General features: G+C 47.8%; 7 protein-coding genes across 7 annotated transcripts; 3 read left to right on the forward strand and 4 right to left on the reverse strand.

Moving 5' to 3' along the window:
* The first annotated feature begins 169 nt into the window (after nt 1–169).
* Nucleotides 170–2,018, forward strand: F5147DRAFT_693853 (uncharacterized protein). Its single transcript, XM_041437271.1, has 15 exons — nt 170–331; nt 387–396; nt 446–465; nt 513–545; nt 596–692; nt 742–770; nt 825–852; nt 900–932; nt 983–1,059; nt 1,110–1,170; nt 1,221–1,295; nt 1,346–1,456; nt 1,504–1,544; nt 1,596–1,621; nt 1,674–2,018. The coding sequence occupies exons 1-15, from the start codon at nt 239–241 to the stop codon at nt 1,861–1,863; spliced, it is 924 nt and encodes a 307-aa protein (XP_041293297.1). The 5' UTR covers nt 170–238; the 3' UTR covers nt 1,864–2,018.
* Nucleotides 2,019–2,150: 132 nt separating this feature from the next.
* On the forward strand, nt 2,151–4,396 carry F5147DRAFT_161788 (uncharacterized protein). The gene is made up of 17 exons (XM_041428346.1): nt 2,151–2,238; nt 2,351–2,619; nt 2,681–2,690; nt 2,740–2,759; nt 2,807–2,839; nt 2,887–2,983; nt 3,033–3,061; nt 3,122–3,149; nt 3,200–3,232; nt 3,283–3,359; nt 3,408–3,471; nt 3,521–3,601; nt 3,652–3,765; nt 3,813–3,853; nt 3,907–3,932; nt 3,985–4,184; nt 4,247–4,396. Exons 2-16 carry the CDS (start codon nt 2,581–2,583, stop codon nt 4,166–4,168), a joined length of 876 nt encoding a protein of 291 aa, XP_041293298.1. The 5' UTR covers nt 2,151–2,238; nt 2,351–2,580; the 3' UTR covers nt 4,169–4,184; nt 4,247–4,396.
* A 418-nt stretch (nt 4,397–4,814) lies between these two features.
* On the reverse strand, nt 4,815–6,670 carry F5147DRAFT_693865 (uncharacterized protein). Its single transcript, XM_041437272.1, has 3 exons — nt 6,091–6,670; nt 5,621–6,027; nt 4,815–5,564 (listed from the first exon to the last, which is right to left on the reverse strand). Exons 1-3 carry the CDS (start codon nt 6,323–6,325, stop codon nt 4,977–4,979), a joined length of 1,230 nt encoding a protein of 409 aa, XP_041293299.1. The 5' UTR covers nt 6,326–6,670; the 3' UTR covers nt 4,815–4,976.
* A 418-nt stretch (nt 6,671–7,088) lies between these two features.
* On the reverse strand, nt 7,089–9,745 carry F5147DRAFT_836882 (microtubule associated protein-domain-containing protein; the record flags this gene model as incomplete). Its single annotated transcript, XM_041444029.1, has 6 exons — nt 7,089–7,529; nt 7,585–7,878; nt 7,934–8,181; nt 8,236–9,010; nt 9,063–9,275; nt 9,326–9,745. 6 exons carry the CDS (start codon nt 9,743–9,745, stop codon nt 7,089–7,091), a joined length of 2,391 nt encoding a protein of 796 aa, XP_041293300.1.
* Nucleotides 9,746–9,938: 193 nt separating this feature from the next.
* F5147DRAFT_693870 (ATP2, beta subunit of the F1 sector of mitochondrial F1F0 ATP synthase) lies at nt 9,939–12,122 on the reverse strand. Its single transcript, XM_041437273.1, has 6 exons — nt 11,856–12,122; nt 11,192–11,755; nt 10,818–11,136; nt 10,434–10,767; nt 10,218–10,385; nt 9,939–10,166 (listed from the first exon to the last, which is right to left on the reverse strand). Exons 1-6 carry the CDS (start codon nt 12,025–12,027, stop codon nt 10,101–10,103), a joined length of 1,623 nt encoding a protein of 540 aa, XP_041293301.1. The 5' UTR covers nt 12,028–12,122; the 3' UTR covers nt 9,939–10,100.
* Nucleotides 12,123–13,239: 1,117 nt separating this feature from the next.
* Nucleotides 13,240–14,965, forward strand: F5147DRAFT_693880 (uncharacterized protein; the record flags this gene model as incomplete). The annotated part of the gene is made up of 13 exons (XM_041437274.1): nt 13,240–13,329; nt 13,385–13,454; nt 13,569–13,665; nt 13,715–13,746; nt 13,796–13,823; nt 13,973–14,049; nt 14,101–14,173; nt 14,224–14,304; nt 14,359–14,469; nt 14,520–14,560; nt 14,621–14,646; nt 14,695–14,800; nt 14,888–14,965. The coding sequence occupies exons 1-13, from the start codon at nt 13,256–13,258 to the stop codon at nt 14,963–14,965; spliced, it is 894 nt and encodes a 297-aa protein (XP_041293302.1). The 5' UTR covers nt 13,240–13,255.
* A 676-nt stretch (nt 14,966–15,641) lies between these two features.
* On the reverse strand, nt 15,642–17,608 carry F5147DRAFT_799130 (uncharacterized protein; the record flags this gene model as incomplete). Its single annotated transcript, XM_041443238.1, has 5 exons — nt 15,642–17,038; nt 17,089–17,124; nt 17,178–17,261; nt 17,309–17,524; nt 17,601–17,608. 5 exons carry the CDS (start codon nt 17,606–17,608, stop codon nt 15,658–15,660), a joined length of 1,725 nt encoding a protein of 574 aa, XP_041293303.1. The 3' UTR covers nt 15,642–15,657.
* Between the last annotated feature and the right edge of the window lie 799 nt (nt 17,609–18,407).

Consider the following 18,407-nt stretch of genomic DNA (forward strand, 5'->3'; position numbering starts at 1 on the left):
TATTCGTTTATCATGCTCGCGCTGAGTTTTCGAAAAGTCACGACTGTAAGATTAGTTGCATGTGATCAAAAGCAAGTCTGGACTCACCGTCTCTTCATCTCGCGTTCCGAATTATCAAATACCTATAAATAGTATCCACTCTCAACAAAATGCAGGCTCAAAATACTCAAGAATCTGATCATGCACAGTGCGCAGTGACGACCACAGCCGTGTTGCAGTGCGGCTCACTACAGTACTTATGGGCAACTGCTTGCTGCGGCAGACCTCCATTTACCCAGTGTGCCGCTCGAAAATGTCAGCCCCAGACACTTTCGGTTTACAGTTAGCCAAGGTAATCCAATCGTACTTTTTGAACAACCTTTCTCTAATCTCTCCAACTATTCAAGTACACTAACGGTAAGGTCGGGCTGGTAACAATCTTATCGTTATTCACGATTCTCCAAAGTCGCTGCATCAGCAATCCTAGTAAGTTGCGTCTCTTCAGTCTCATTATTGCTCTGATATATGACCAGATTTATGACTACTTTGTCACTTTACATTCTGAAGTCAGAATAATCAGCCACTCGTAGTACCTTGGTGCTGATATTTCTTGTAGGTCCGATGGACTCGGGGACGGGAGTGGGGAATCATCCGGACTACCTTCACGATTTCACGATATGCACCTTTTGCTGGTGCGCTTATGACCTCGTACTGTAAGATACGCCGGTGCGCGCTAATACGCAAAAGCTGATTCCTGACCAGACGCTATCAAGACATGGGGCACGCAAGATGTGAGTACACCATTGATTTGTGCAGCGCCAATTGCAACTCACATCAACATATAGTGTGCACCCCTTAACGATGCTATAAATGGTTGGTCCACATAGCTCATGACATGACTTGGCGATGACATTTCGCAGGCATACATTTCTTGGGCATCATTGCCTCTGAAGGTTGGCTTTTGCATATCACGTTACAGTGTGCATTTACACTCGGACAACAGTTTTATTGATTTTCAGGGTCTATGCGTTCTCTGGCAATAAAAAGGCTTATCTTATCATTCTTATCCCCCTTGGTTTGGTACAACCTTATATATATTTCCCTGTGTGCCACTGACCGGTGTGGTGCAGGTCATCTTGGTGGCATCTGTGATTACAAGTTCTACCCCCATCAATTTTAACATCCCAGGAGGCAAGGGTCTCAAAGCTCACTTCTCAGTCTTAGTATTCATCTCCTTTCAGTTGGCCCCCCTTGTATGTTCGAAGGGACTCGTAGCATGGTCGTCCAGTATGGACTCTTGATGTTTTTCGAGATAGGTTAGGCGACTATTCTATTTAAAATTCCCCACTTGATAATTTACTTCTAGTTCTCATGTCCACCACTCTATTTTTGAGATATCGACACTATCTAGGTTCTCATAGCGCGTTGGTGAGGAGTATCTATCGTGACGGACTACTCTACATGTTCTGCATCATGAGTATTAACACCATTGTTACTATTAATTTCGCGCTGACATCTTTTTAGTTATATCTATGTTCAATGTGATCATCATCGCTGTGTTGCCTGTGAGTTCTTTCTTTGTTTTGTTGACCTCAAGAACTGAGTAGACTTCCTAGCTCTCTTACAGCGAAACGCTAAACGCGTTAGTCTGCTCAATTATACACGCTGTCGAAAGCTCACATCCCTCATTCTAGACCTCAGATTGTTGCGCATAGTGTTCTTGCTTCTCGAATACTGTTCAATCTTCAAGTGAGCATGGAGCGACCGCTATTGCTCACTGACCGATCGACTCCAATGGAATTACTATCCCGTCCACATACATTCAAAGCGCGACCTGGAGGTAGTGAGACAGCTAGCCAGACAGATGAAGCTCAGACCTACTGATAGTTCTGCGAGTCATACAGATAGCGCTTGTTATTTGAGCTTCCTGACTACTATCCTCACACATTTCAACTTGTATTTTCCGCGTCTTTCATATTAGTGGCCAGCTACTCTACTCCTTAGGTGTATGTGTTCTCTGCGCTAACGAACATGAGGAAGTCTTTTTTGATTTAGGTTTGAGATTTGAGACCCCATGTCAACATCCCTATATGTAGTAAAGCCTACCCTGGGACTCCAGATGTTGTCGCGATAACATAGCCCAGGCTCGGCTCAACGGCGCCTCTCCATCAACAAAAAGTACGATTTAGGTACAGTCCTGCCCTGTACGTGAGCACGACCTGATCTATACCAAATCCAACGCTCCCAAACCTCCTTTTTGTGAGTCGCCACCGTGACTCAGATGGTGGTACGTACACCTAGTGCTACGGGTGCTAAATTTGAGTTTTTGCCAAGTAAAACGACATGCAGGCTTATCATGTCACATGTCAAGTCGAACCCGTGTGCTCCGATCACACAGTGTGACTATTATAATCCATGCATCATGACATCGTGATCATCAAGCCACCAATCCGAGATCTGAATGCCGAGCGCTCTAGGTCACTGCACACTCACAGTCCTCGATACGTTGATGGTCACAGCCGTGATCTGCAAGTATACACTGCAGTATTTATTGACAACTGCTTGCTGTAGACTTCCATTCATCCACTATCCCACTTGAAAATGTCAGTCCCGGACACCTTCGGTTTGCAGTTAGCCAAGGTAATCCAATCTTACTTTTTGCCCAGCATTTTTCTAATCTCTTCAACTATTACTATTCAAGTATACTAACGGTAAGGTCGTGCTGGTATCAATCTTATCGTTATTCACAACTCTGCAAAGTCGCTGCATCAGCAATCCTAGTAAGTTGGGTTGCTTCAGTCTTATCACAGCTCTGATGTATGTCCAGATTTATGACTACTTTGTCACCTTACACTCTGAAGTCAGATGAATTAACCACTCGTACATTGGTGCTAATATTTCTTGTAGGTCCAATGGACCTGGGGGCGGAAGTGGGGAATAGTTCGGACCGCCTTCACAATTTCACGATATGCACCTTTTGCTGGTGCGCTTATGACCTCTTACTGTGAGATACGCCTGTGTGCGCTACTATACAAAAGCTGATTCCTAACCAGCCGCTATCAAGACATGGGGCGCGCAAGATGTGAGCACACCTTTGATCTGCACCGTGACAGCGCCAATTGCAACTCACAACAACATATAGTGCATACCCTTTAACAACGCTGTAAATGGTTGGTCCACATACTAGCTCATGACATGACTTGGCAATGACATTTCGCAGGCATACATTTCTTGGGGATCATTGCCGCGGAAGGTTGGCTTTCACATACTATGTTACAGCATGCATTTACACTTGCGCAATAGGTTTATTGATTGTCAGGGTCTACGCCTTCTCTGGCAATAAAAGGGCTTATCTTATCTTTCTTCTCTCCTTTGGTTTGGTAAACGATACATCTATTTCACTGTGCGCCACTGATCCGTATGCGCAGGCCATCTTGCTGGGGTCTGTGGTTCTAAGTGCTGCCCCCATCGATTTGGATATCCCGGGCCCAGGTGAGGTTTCAAGGTTCACTCTTTAGTCTTTGTATTCATATCCTTTCAGTCACCCCGCCTTGCGCTTTTGTGGGGTCTCTTAGAATCAGTAGCGCCCTCCCTTATGGACTCTTGATGTTCTTCGAGATAGGTGAGACGACTATTTGATTTAAAATTCCCCACTTGATAATTCACTTCTAGTTCTCATATCCATCACTGTATTTTTGAGATATTCACACTATCTGGGTTCTCATAGTAGTGCGCTGGTGAAGAGCATTTATCGTGATGGACTGCTCTACATGATCTGCGTCACGAGTATTACCGCTATTATTATTGTTGATTTCATGCTGACAACTTTGTAGTGATATCTACACTCAATATGATCGTTACCGTTGTGTTGCCTGTGAGTTCTTTCTTTGTTTTCGTTGACCTCGAAGAACTGAGGTGACCTCCTAGCTCTCGGACACCGAGATTCTAAACACGTCAGTCTGGTCAAGGATATATGTTGTCGAAAGCTCACATTCCTCATTTCAGACCTCAGATTGTTGCGCACAGTGTTCTTGCTTCTCGAATATTATTCAATCTTCAAATGAGCAGGGAGAAACCGCACTTTCTCACTGACCAATCGACGAATTCAGTGGAATTACTATCCCGTTCACATGAGTTCCAAGCGCGGCCTGGAGGCAGTGTGACAGCTGTCGAGCCAGATGAAGCCTAGTCCTGCTGGTAGTTCTGTGAGTCATGCTGATAGCGCTTGTCATTTGAGCTTATATTTTCCGCGTCTTTTGTATTTTAGTGGTCTCGGAGCTACTCTGCTACCCAGGGTATATGCGTTCTCTGTGCTAACAAACACATTGATGAGGAAGTCTAGAAAAAATCAATCCTGATTGACTGTTATCTAGGATCTGACATCCTGTACGCAGAGCCTGTCCCCGGTATTGAACTCGGTTGTACACATGTATGTTCTGTTGTATGACTCGGAGTGAACACATATTGCAGAAGTCTTTCTCATCTGATGAGTAGCGAAGAAGCTTGTGAGGGCTATTGCGATCTGCGATCGAATCGAATCGTTGCGAAGCTACGTAGCATCGCCCACAGTGGCTGTGAATAGCCTAGGAGATGAAAGGGCGGGCATTTCCTTCCTGTAGAACAAACATAGAATGTATTCTATCAATCACGATGAAGAAGTTAGCCGGTATCCGTCGCGTCCTCGTCCGCAACAAGAACGCGGTTCTGTTCTGTTCCTCAATCGTTTCTCAGCCTTGTTCCTCAGCGTCGGCCACGTGAGTTTCCGGCGATCAACATTCAACTCAGGCCCAATCTTGCTTGAGGTCTTGCACTGAATGCTTACATGGACAAGCCACTGATCAAATCCCTGACATTGCATCAATCCTGTGTGCAGCAAAAAGTACGTCTTTCAAATTCGATCACAATACCAAAGTATCACTTCAGCCATATCCTACACCGCGAGTTGTCGAAGGGTCGCTCTGGTACCACTTGATACTTACCAGGATAGTAATCCCACATCAATTGAATTTGTCTGTGATATCTTTTCCCGGACCTTTTCCAGTCCCCTCATGGCGCTTGTACAATGCCAACTTGCCATCCTTTGCCACCAAACTCAAGCCTACCCCCACATCTTCCTTTTTCACAGCATCCAAAATATCCTGAAGCACGAGTTTCAACTTCGCGACACCCTGCTGAGTACGGCGGGCATGAGTTTGCATGCTCTCCGAGCCAAGCTCTACTTTTTCCAGGGTGTTGAAGCTGCCGCGTTCGTGCTTCGCGATATACAGGAATGCTGTCTGAGAAAGATAGAGCTGTGGATATACTTCTGCCCAGTCGATCTCTCGGCGGGCAGCGCGTGTTTTGAGCTCGATGAGAGAGGATTGTGGGACAACTTTCCGTGGAGTTGTTTGTCTGATCGTCACGCCACGAACGGTTGGCACCGTGGCTTGAGGCTTCTTAGTGTCCCGGCTGCTAGAGACAGACGCTCCGCCAATACCCAGGCCTGAGAAAGCTGCTAGGAGGTCGTCCTCGTCGTTCGTGTCATTGGTGGAAGAAGTGCATGCCTCAATCGTGAAACGAAGGAGGACCTTCAGTTCACCAATGTCCTGTCAAATACGATATGTTGCGATAAGTGACCCGACCAAGAATGCAAGTATCTTACAATGGAAATCATCCGGTGATGACCAGTAGCTCTCTCGCAGCCGCGAGTGACTCTCGTGGCCGCTTTCTCGTACTCATGAGCATACCCCATAAAGCCTTGTACGGTGTCCGTGTTCTGTGCCTCAAGGCGTGTGAACAAGCACGTTGTACCCGCTACATCGATATCGATACGAAAGTCTTTCTCATCCGGTGAGCCACTAGCCCAGCGGAGAAGCTTGCGAAGGTTATTGCGGTCTGTGATGAAGTCGAACTGCTTGAAGTTGAAACTAGGATTCATGTCATCGATGGCTGCGAATAGGGGAATGAGGGGAGACATTTTTCGCATGTAGAATGCATTTTGATCCACAAAGCGTGTTCCAGAGTCAGCTGGGACGCGCTGGGGGCCTGTGAACCAGACTCTGGGAGAACCTGTGCGACATCAGCAGGTCGCTGATCAACCTGATCTTACTCAGACATTGACTATATGCTTACCAGGGACAGCAATTGTTGGGGTTGCAGCCTCGATCCACGAGTATGAAGCGATGGGCTTGACGTTTGTAATTTCCACAGGACTAAGAGTAGCCGTGCTCCGTTTAAACTTGGCTACCTTGTCCCCAAGGTCTTTGAGGATGAAGGAGTTGTCAGGTTGTGAGGACTCTGTTACTCTGGGAGGGCGAAAAGGGTATGCCTGACGTGTACCAGCTGGCGCATTTCGCGAGGTAGACATTGGTGAGTTGCAGGAGTGATGGAAAGTGAAAAAGCAAGAGAGCGCTTGATCGATAAGACTCAAAAGAGCACCCTATATAGAGGGATGCGACGATCACTGTTTGCGCCCACTGTACGCCGCACATGATCAATCTTGGGCTTGTGATCAGTGTACTAGTATGAAACAAGCTTGCTTGGCATGATTGCGAATCTAATATTCCCTAGCCGCCGCAAGAGAAAGTTCGAACCTATTCACGTAGTATGACTGGTCTGACCCATGGAACGTCAAAAATACACGTAGACCTGTTGTGTGTGTTACGATGCGACGTCGTCGATGCCTTGAAGAGAATCAACCCTTTAGTAACTCCATTGGCGCTGAGTGACCAAGTGCCATCCCGGCGGGGCTCATGCAATATGACATGCATCACGGGCATTATAAACGATAAACGATGTTTTATTGGCTGACTACGCTATATTAGGTACCTGAAAGTTTACATAAAACTGACTAAACCGATAAGTATCATGTACACACATTCAAATATTCACCCCGAGAATTTGCCAGTCCATCATGCATCATGCATTACGATTCATAACGGGAACGAAACGAAATTTCCCAACAAAGCTTCGTCGAGGAAGGTAGAGTACAACAAGGTATACATAGTTTATAACTTCACAAATAACGTAAATTTAGACCGTCAAGCTAACTGCGCTTGCATTGAACGATAAACGAAAGTGGTCATTGAAAGAAAATAAAAAAAGACAAAAAGGAATGCACGAGGTCGTACTCAGCATCCGTCTTCCTCTGCAACGCTTATCCCCCGAAACCCGCTCTTCCATCCCACAGCACCTCCACTACCACCATCGATACTCGGCCGTGGTTTGAAGCTCTCCTTGCGAATACGACCCGTCGTCTTTTTAGCTGCTGACTCCCTAGAATGACTGGACGCCATCGAGGCAGAGTTGTACGACCGTGAGCTCGAAAGATAGTGCGAGCTCACGCTTGAGCTAAGATGTGTTACACTCGTATGTGATGTTGATCGTGGCATCGTCGACGGATTGCGGCCCCATCCAAGTGCAGCGTACCCCTGCGAGTTCTTTGAATGGGAAGGCATATGCGGCGCGTTTTGCATGGTTGGTCGAGGGAGAGCTGAATTGCCGCTGGGTGTCCGGCCCCTTGTAGGCGATCCTGGACGTGCTACAGTACGATGTGTGCCATCGATGAGTTTCTGTCGTTTATTAGTTCCGTGGGTATTCGAAGACTGTCGATGATCCTGGCCGAACGGCGGGTGTTACCACGCCGTGATGAGATGCGTTGGATTTACCAGGGACATATCCTCCTTTGGAAGCGACATTTGCCCCGTTGCTGGCGGCTGCGGCGGGCTTCAGGCTTTGCGAAGCCCCCCTATTGAGCGCCTGCGCAGAATATTGAGAAGTAGGCGTTCTTTTGCGATTCTCCTGTTCGTTCGCCGATGCATTCTCCATCAACAACTGGAGCATGCTTTCGCCATGTACGAGGAAAGCTCGTCCGTGCGTTTGTTCCCATGTAGGCAGCGATGACAGTAGTTGTTGTTCAAGCTGTTCGGAAAACAATTAGAAGGAAGGTCGAGAGCATGAATAGGAATTGACAAACCTTCGGCTTCTCTTTCCCAACCCTCTTTCGCATCTTCTCTTCCCGGAGCAGTCTACCAGGATCTCGTCCCCCACCCCTTCCTAGAAGGCGTGTCTGATCACTGGCTACACGCTCTAGCTCCTTCTCTTCCTCACAAATCTCCATGTACTTCTTGATCGATGTCAGTAGTGGCGTCTTGAGCCGCACTTCCGCTTTTAGGCGGGCGATCTCGTGCTCATGCTGGCTCAGCAAATCTTCTGTATGTTCATCTACGACATCCCCTCAGTTAAACTCCATGAAGAGGGTGACAGAAACAAACTCACCATCAGCGAATGCCGCAAAATCATTCCGCTCATCTTCTCCTACCATGAGCTCCTCCCACAGGCTCTCAATTTCTGTGCGAGCATTAGCGATAAACTCGCCCATTCTCTCGCGCCTCAAGTCAATCATGCGCTCCAGTTCTTCTTCATACGCTTGGACCACAGAAGGCGTCGTCCCGCGATTCGCCTCGACAAAACCATCCATAGCCTCCTCGCCCACACCCATGCGTCGCCAAAGCGCCTCCAGTTGGTCATACATGGCTTGGATGTGTACTTCTCGGCGCCTCTTGAGTTCATTCAGTTCGGCATGCAGTCTATCACCCCAAGCCAAGATCCCCTGCGTCGGTTCGATACCACATGAGTTTAAGATTGTTCCAGGTGGCGAGTCTTGCGGCGATGAGTCGAGTAGCTCGATAAAGCGTCCGAGGGACCTGAGGTATTCATTTTCGTTGGGGAACTCGGAAACTTCTGGGAGGGCTATAGAGGGCTGTTGGGGAGAGGACGATGGGCAAAGCATGTGGTTGTCAGATGTCCCGATCGAGGAAGGAGTGGGCGTCGATGGTCCCGCAGTTGAGAACGCAAATGGATCTGCACTGGAGTTGAGACGCGTACTACCGGCGGATGAAGATCGTGGCAGAGAATATCTCGGTACAGCAAGTGTTGAAGATGAGGTGGCAACCGGTGTCGTGACAGTGGGTGGGGGAGGATCGATACCTAATTCTGAGTAAAGCCAGTCGATCTGGGTGAAGACTTCACCCAGTTGAGTTAGTCGCTTCAACTGCAAACCTGTGATCAGTGATATATAGATAACCAAGGAAAGACTGGCTGACCACTTCGCCTTTTCCTCGTACAAGCTCCTTTTCAAGTTTGGAAAAACGCTCAGGCATAACATCTCGTAGTGCTGTAGGGTTGTCTAGTTCCTCAGTAGCAACAACTGCGGGAGTCAAGATATCTTGTTGAAAGAAATGGGAGCCCAGCGTCCGTGCGAGGGCATTCAGGCGATTGGTCAACGTTGTGAGCTGCTCGAGTTTCGTGTGATAGATCTAAGAGACTGTCATCTCAGTAGATCACGCGTCCAAAAGATCCGACTGACCTGTCTTAGTTTCTCCTGGTACACAGTGGCGCTTTCATATCTCCTTGGCAAGACTTTCTCGGCTTTCAGATCACTGAGCGATCCAGCAACTTTAGCATGGGTGCCCAGCGCTCTCGAATACCGAGCACAACCAAACTCCACTCCTTCGCATTTTCCTATCCAATCATCTACTTGTTTCCTCCGCACCTCTATCTGAGACTCAACGGCCTTGGTCAGGGTATGCTGTAATGTCTGCAGTTCATCTTCCAGGGCGGTTTGTGGTAGGCCGAGTTGAACGTGGAGTGTCGGTAAAAGTTGGGTTTGGGCATTGAGGTGTGTGTGTAGTGTTGATAATAGCGTGCTTAACGTTAGAGACGATGATGAGGACATGTTTGGCGCGATGAGAGATGTGGCATCCACAACATTCGCGTTGGCGACCATTTCGAACCATGTCCAGGTCACGTGTCAGTGACTTCACGCGTCGACTCCACACAACCGTGACGCGCCGCAGGCATATGGGTTATGGATCCAACAAAATGCGTGAGCCTTCATGACAAAAGTCCTACAGTGTTCATTCACCACCGAGCTGAGTGTACTATCCGACGCTAGTGCACTTGCATGCACAAACTCAGTACGGACTCTAAACGTTTAAACTATCGAAACAAAGGAAGGCACTGCACACATCTTGCCAGAAGCACAATATAGATACAATGATATCTTTAATCCATGAACCAGCTCTATTCGACGTGGATAGCAGTTATGGACGAGTAAGTAGAGCAGGTACAATATGTCTTATCTAGTTTCCACTTATCTCCTTGGCGAGCTGCTCAGCCTTGGATTTGACATCCTCGATCGTGCCGGCCTGTTCAATACGTTAACAAATACCAAATCAAATTTATACACCTATCCGTACCATGTAAAATGCAGACTCGGGCAAGTTATCGTGTGTACCAGAAAGGATCTCCTTGAAAGAGCGGATGGTGTCCTTCAAAGGCACGAGCTTGCCTTCGTAACCCGTGAAAACCTGTGCAACTTGGAAGGGTTGCGACATGAAACGCTGGATCTTACGAGCACGCTCGACCTAGTCTTCGTCAGCATTCAGCATTGCTTCTGTCTTTGTATCACTGACCGTCAACTTGTCTTCTTCTGACAACTCATCCATACCCAGAATGGCAATGATATCCTGCAGAGACTTGTAGTCCTGAAGAATCTTCTGAACGGCGGTGGCAACATCGTAATGCTCTTGACCAACGATACGGGGGTCAAGCATACGTGACTTAGAGTCAAGGGGATCCACAGCGGGGTAGATACCAAGCTCGGCAATACCACGCGACAGTACAGTGGTGGCGTCCAAGTGAGCGAAAGTGGTGGCAGGAGCAGGATCAGTCAAATCATCAGCGGGCACGTAGACTGCTTGCACAGAAGTGATTGAACCCTTCTTAGTGGTTGTAATGCGCTCTTGCCTACATCGCACGTCAAATCAATACTAGAGCGAACACAGTAGTTCACATACATGCCACCCATATCAGTTGAGAGTGTAGGTTGGTAACCGACGGCGGAGGGGATACGACCAAGGAGAGCAGACACCTCGGAACCTGCCTGAGTGAAGCGGAAGATGTTGTCGATGAAGAGCAGCACATCCTGGCCTTCCTCATCACGGAAGTACTCGGCGATAGTGAGGCCAGTAAGCGCCACACGAGCACGTGCACCAGGAGGCTCGTTCATTTGACCGAATACGAGAGCTACCTTCGAGTCACCCTCGAGGTTGATAACACCAGTTTCAATCATTTCGTGGTACAAATCGTTACCCTCGCGAGTACGTTCGCCAACACCTGTTGAATAAAGGAAATAAGGCCTGATGTGATCAAAAAAACAAGTTTAACCAACCGCAGAAAATGGAGAAACCACCATGGGCTTTGGCAACATTGTTGATAAGCTCCTGAATCAACACAGTCTTACCGACACCAGCACCACCGAAAAGACCAATTTTACCACCACGGGCATAAGGAGCAAGAAGGTCGACGACCTTAATACCGGTCTCCAAAACCTCAGCAGTGGTCGACTGATCGACGAATGGAGGAGGGTCGGCGTGAATTGGCGAGAGTTTGACACCTTTTATAGGACCACGCTCGTCAATTGGTTCACCGATGACGTTCATGATGCGGCCGAGAGTTGCGGCACCGACAGGAATTTGAATAGGAGCACCGGTGTCAACTACCCTTTGTCCACGGACGAGACCCTCGGTACCATCCATAGCAATGGTACGGACAGAGTTTTCGCCCAGATGTGATGCGACCTCAAGGACAAGACGGCCACCGTGGAAGTCCAAAACCTCCAGTGCGTTGAGAATGGGTGGAAGAGCATCGGTCTCGAACTGAACGTCGACGACGGCACCAATGACGGTTTTCACAGTCCCAGCAGCTCCCTTCGCTTCCGTTGCATATGTCCGTGCTATATAACCCGAGTTCACCCGGTTCAAATAGAATGACGCGAAAAAGGCCAGAAAAACTCAGTAAGTGCCAGAGATGACAATCCCAGACTTAGAACTAACCGTGTTGCGCTGATACACGCGAAGGACGAACGGCTGCGTTTTGTTTTGGGGAGGAGGAAGGAACGGCAACACGCGACAAAGAATAAGCAGCGGTGTTGATGAACCGGCTTGTGTTTCTTGCAGTGTTGGCTGCTCTCCGTGAGAGGCGGGTAACGCCGCGAGCAGTAAGCATTCTTCTGGTGAACGACGACGACGACGACGGATGTAAGGTTGCAAGAAATCGCTACCCGACACACTTATTCCTAAACGTGTGAAATTCAACTTCCGTTCAAAGCTCCGCCATCCGCACCAGCAAACGTTACTCATGATCAACTCATGATAGTCTTGAAGTGAGTACTATTTGCCGAGCTCACGGTTCTGGGTCAATGACATCTACGTATTTGTACATACAAGGCGAGCTTCAAGTTGCGGCCGGGCGTCTTTAAGGGAATCTGAGAGCGGCTATCGGGAGATCGATACATCTTTCTGGCGCTTACTTGGTTCATCATGATTGTACGAGCAGGTTCAAATCTATCGTGGCTGATTATGATCTATATATTTGTGCATCCCTGTTGTACTCCATCTTGATGCTACGTTCATCCTGTTCCTATGGTGCACCAATCGTGAGGCCTTAACTTCCGCTGTTGGGAGATCGATCGTCTGTTTTGACGAAACCATCTGTCTGGTTCATCATGATTGTACGTATAACATTTGTTTCATCACAGCTGTTCTTGATGCATCTGATGGTGCACGAGGCAACAATCATTCAAACATGATCGAACCCACAGCAAGTCCCCGATAATCTGGTCATCTATATTCTTGTATACCACTCCAGAATGTTACCGTGATACTTTGTAAGTATCCATCCCATTCGGAACTTTATTCATGTGTACCAGTGGCAGTACTCATAATACATGGAATTGCCTTTTCAGAAAAAGATGCCTAACTTTAGTTTACAGTCTTTCCTTTGCCTGAATTTCGGAGTGCAAATGTCTTCTGTTGTGCGCTCTCAATAGTGATGCATTATACAATCGCTGGTGGGCAGAGGGATATGTGTGGAAGTCAAGAGCGCTGCGTGAGCATCAGTAGACTGGTGAGTTCTTGCCGGTGATTATGCTGATTGCGGTGCATTTACATGGTCATATATTCCAGTGTAACGAAATCCTTTCCTATATCTTACGGTATATTACACTGTCTTCTTCTCACCAGTTCTCTGATGCGCCCAAGCATTCGACAACCATTGAAATGCACGTTACGTATTGGAGATCCTTGGAAGAGTTTGTGATGCCGCCTGTCCAACTCATGACCAAACTCCAAAGGAAATCGTATGTGCGGTGCTGGATTCGGGGCTGTGACAGATTTTATTAAATAGCAGCCAGGTGAAACTTAGTATATTAAGAACACTTTTCATCGTCTTCTCCATGTCAGCTACGACTGTAGGTTATCAGACTGCGCAGGTGAATCCTCATTTCCAGTCCATAGTACAAGCACTTAGGTTTCAATGCCTTTGCACATCGATAGTATTTCACAGGTACGCACTTCGCTACTAGTACTCACACTGCCCGTCTGACGATAGAGATAGTTGCAGCAATGGCAGCAGTGGTGAGTATCCGAACTGTGGTCATCCCTGGTAATTTTCTACATCTTTGAACCAGGTCTTCGACTACTGCTTGATGCTTCTACAAGAGGTTTGTGACCCCATTTGAGTCCGATGCATGCTAAATTGGCCCGCAGGTCCAGTTGATCTGGGGAAAGAAGTGGGGCATCGTTAGAGTTTTGTTTACTCTCACTCGTTATGCTACCTTGATGGGTACTGCTATGACCACGTATGGTAAGTCGCGAGTCCTTGCATCATGTATCATGACTTGATGAGATTTAAGCTGCGGTGACTGACCGGTCTAAGTACACAAGTGTTTGTGAACTCGTGATTTGAATTAGACTCTCACTGACTGTTTCTTCAGTGTGCGACTTTCGACAATGTTTCATATGGTAAGCAGCGCTGGGACAGACACTCTAGCATGGACATTGAACACTCATTAAGGTTCACATCTGATAAGCATCATCGCTGCAGAAGGTCGGCCTGTTGGCGCTTTTGTCGTTTTGAACTAGTACTAGTATGCTTATCATCTACTCTGAAGGCCTGCTTATTTTTCGCACATGGGCCTTTTGGCATCAGAACAAGAAAACGTTGGTGTGGCTTCTCGTTCTTGCTGCGGTGAGTGCCAACTTGATGACCCACCGGTCACTCATATTTGTATTTGGACAGTTTTCCATTCTAGGGGCTGTTGGAGTGACAAGAGTCGCAGGCATCCTCCATATCGCTGGTCCTCAGACTCCACGTATCTGCGTTTTATGATATTGAGTGAACACTTTTGCTGACTTATCATAGCGGTCGACCAGACAGGCTGCGTGTTTGAAAATGGAAAGGGTGACGCCATACAATACGGTTTTTTGATCATTTATGAGCTAGGTAACTCAAGTTGATACTACTAAATACCGGGGCTGTTTACCTGAGGTGTCACAGTGCTCATGATCCTTACGATATACAAGAGATTCAACTTCTACAAAGATGCTCGAGGTCGCCTCGTCACCATCCTTTATCGCGATGGGATGATATACATGACCTGCATCATAAGTACGTCTTCTTGTTTATGCACCCATGCAGGTCTGACAAGAGTCCTTCAGTGGCATCCTTCGCAAATGTTCTTATCACCCTGGTTGCTCCTGTGAGGTTTTACTAGTAGGCATTTGAGCCCATAGGACTTACAAAAGTGCTCAATATGTAGGGCACGTACACCGACATCCTGGATGCGTCAGTGCATTCCTTTATCTCTCAGGTTTTTCTGCTGACTTCTCTCAGACCACAACTCGTGATCCATGGAATGCTAGCCTCCCGTATCTTATTCAATCTGCGACATGAGAGCCATCGGTCTGATTCTGCGATCATTAACGGAATCTTTCCTATGGTTGATATGTGTTGCACCCCTGGAGGCCATAGTGTTGCATTCGTGTGAATACAAACCCAGGGATCGTGGAATTGCATGTTCGGCGAGGATCCCCAACCCCCACAATTACATCCATTCACGCTTCCTAAGTTGTTTTTACTCTACTTTCTTCAGCATGCATTATGAAGTTGACATTTCCAAAATCGAACCAAGATGATTTTATGTTTAGTGTTACCTTCTCAAAGGACGCTATTATTCTAGGGTCCTGGAATACTTTCGTTTCAGGTAACGTCATCTAACATATGCAAGGACGAAATGTTTGATCCCGCAGAAGCGATTCATGTCTACCACATAGTATGCGTGCTCCACCTGAGCTCCACTATTCATATATTTCATTCACAACGATTACGATACGAAGCTCCAAGTTCCATGAAATGATACGATATAGCTACTCCCAACCTCCATCCCATAAAATCCAATAACCATATGTAAGATAGACCGAGCGCCATGGTAAGATACGATAACCACGTCCAGTGTGCAATAAGAATAACCCAATAACCATATGGGAGATGTACTAAGCAAGGACGAAAGGAGCGAATATTCAGAAAGAATGTCGGTAATAGAATGAAACGAGTGTGGTTGACTGTAGAGAAAACAAATTTCAGAAGGAATGTTGCTAATAGAATGCAATGAGCGTCGTTCGCATTAAAGAGAATATTCTAAAGGAATGTCGGTGATAGAATGGAATCAGTGTCATTAGCCGTAAAAAGAAGTTGTTTTCAAGAATTGCAGTCGACACTAGAGGACGGAAATAAGGGGTAACGTTAACAGCTGTGACAGATGCGGGGTAAGGTGGACGTACACATTCAGACGCTATCCTACGTCGCGTTCTTGGCAGGAACGATATATCCAGAAATCGACTTGATCATCGCTTGAAGAGAGAATTCGTACTTCCAATGCTCAGCGTGGGCCCTGCTAGCAAGCAATTGTTTGCACCCCTTCTGATGCCGAGCCAAAGAATCGGTCCTCGATGACAGCTTCTTGCAATAGGCGCATCGGTAGGATGTAGCGAAGTGGACCCCTTCGATGTGACGGCTCAAATACATCATCGGCCCTGCGTCCGGGCAACCTTCGAATTGGCAGGGAGTAGGTTTCTTCGCTTCAACCCCATGCCAAAACCACAGATGGTCTTCAATACGGATCTTGTCCACCTCTATGAACAGACCACACGGCTGGTCGGTCCAATCGCATGAGCGTACGCAGGTCAACTGTGGCCAGTGGTGGTCATGGACGTTTCCAGATGCATCGGGGTAGGTATCGTCCAGTTCCATCGCCCCAAATCTCCTCGTTCGGAGGGAATTTCCGTTGGGATCATGGGTCCTGCGGCTACTGATGTTAACAGGCTTTGGGTCGTGAACAGGCATGGTCATGATCGTGGCACTGGCATCCGCTAGCATGTACGGACCAAACTTGCCTGGTCTGTAGTCGTCGGCGACGTTCGGGCGTCTGCGCTTGCGCGTTGTTGGTGGAACGGACGAACTCAGACCGTCTTCAAGATTAGAGGTCTGGCGGGTTTTACGCTTACGAGGCTTGGTAGATGCCGTCCAGTCGAGAACAAAGGAAGTTGGCTCCACGCTTGAGCCCCCACTAGATTCCGTCTGCAAGGGAGCATATTGACCTTGGGGGAGTGGCGCAGAAGGGTAATGCGCGTTGGACGGACCTGCAATGGTGGGAAGTTGCTGGTAAGAGTAGGAGGGAGCGAGATGATATCCATGCTGGGCAAATGCGTGGCCTTGCAGCGGTGCTGGAACGATCGCGGAGGGCTGCAAACAGTACGCACTTGGGGGTCCATTGGCATGATATCCAGGATTGTATTCATTCTGGGGCCAAGCGTGGTGGTGCGGCGGTGCTGAGACGATCGCAGAGGGCTGCAAATAATACGCACCAGGGGGTCCATTGGCATCATATCCAAGATTATATCCATGCTGGGACCATACGGGGTCTTGCGGTGCGACAGAGGGCTGAGTATATGTGCCAGGAAGCTCGTTCGTGAAGTATCCAGGGTTGTATTCACGCTGGGGCCAAGGATGGTCTTGCGGGGGCGCTTGAGGGACGGCAGAGGGCTGCGAAGGGTAGTAGAGCCCCTGATCGATGTGGGGCAACTGGGGGAGACCAGCCACCGGGACGGTGAAATTCTTCAATGTCGGAAACGACTTGAACATCTGAGGATTTTGAACATTTTGTGAATCGGCCCAAGTCCTGGAGAAACAGATGAGCAATAACGATGACTCAGTTGCGAGGGCACGTACCCTTGTTGCGTCGCTGGCAATTCATCATAGTTTGTCCTGTCGTTGAACGTGAGTTGCTTGGCCCAGGTAGGCTAATTAGATTGGCTTACTTGTCAACGTGAGCATCGGCTGGGCCTGCCAGCATGTCTTCGTTAATTATACTACGCATTAATTCGTCGCTCTCTTCAAACAATCTGTACGACCGTGAGTTTGAATAAATGACTGAGGTAAAATCACATACGCATCCAGCTGGGCGCGCACTTCGGGGGACGTCTCGCCGCTTTGGTGAGCTGCAAACAACTTAGCCATGTCTTCTTCGGACAACGGAACGAAATCAGTATCGCCGGGGAGCGGCACGTGGTCATCTGACATAGGCATAAACTCGCTAAAAATGATGAGATCAGGCGCGTCCTCGAACTCAAGATCGAACACCAACCTATCGAATGGCATATGAAGGCTGTAACACGAGGAACTGAATGCGTAAGGTAGTGTTAGCATATAAAGATATCCACCTGACATGCGAGTAGACTTACATAGACATATTGATGAATTGAACAAGCGAAGTGACTAAGATGACGAGACACAATTGGAAAGTAAAGATGAAGATGAGAGAAATAGAGCAGAGAACGATACCGGGTTTTATATCTCTCGATGGGTGGGCAAACGATAGACAAAGGACGACTGTGGTCGTGCATTGAAGCCATCGATCTGACATTATCCCCCGACAACACGTCGGGAAAAGGTAAGCGTCTGTGGACGCTTTCCTATAGGATATGCACCTGTGGAATTCACCGCTTTGTAGCGCCACGCGTGCATCGGTCCACAAGAACACAAACATGACTGACCCTTGATAAACTTAGAATGCGACGACAAAGTGAGTGCCAGTCCTTCTCCACTAGAGGGTGACATCACATGTGGAGAAGTATAATTCCGATAAGGTTCCAATTATGGGATTCTCGCGGACTCAAAACATTATCGCGGCACACTTGACCACAACCAAACTTTGACAGCGGTACCTGCTTAAAGCAGTAACAAGCGAGCTTGAGCATAAGAGGGGGGTAGTTGCGCAGTAGAGAAACGGCAGGCAAGGAGGTGCGTCACGGTAGAATCACAAAGATCTGAAAGTTTTGATGCGTAGGGTCAGTCGCATTTTTATTGTAAACATGCAAAGACGCTTACCTTGTGTGTCCACTGCGTCACGAACCAGCGTAGTCCTTACTTTGATACGGTACTTTGAAGGGGTGATAAGTAATGGAACCATCCAAAGCATCATACCACAATGCTTTTGAGATGGTTTCGACCTAGCGCTTACATGGAGATTCTACGAGCTGGCTGGTAAT

This window comes from Suillus discolor (assembly GCF_016758755.1).
Source record: "Suillus discolor strain FC423 chromosome Unknown F5147scaffold_25, whole genome shotgun sequence".
In the NCBI taxonomy this organism is placed as follows: domain Eukaryota; kingdom Fungi; phylum Basidiomycota; class Agaricomycetes; order Boletales; family Suillaceae; genus Suillus; species Suillus discolor.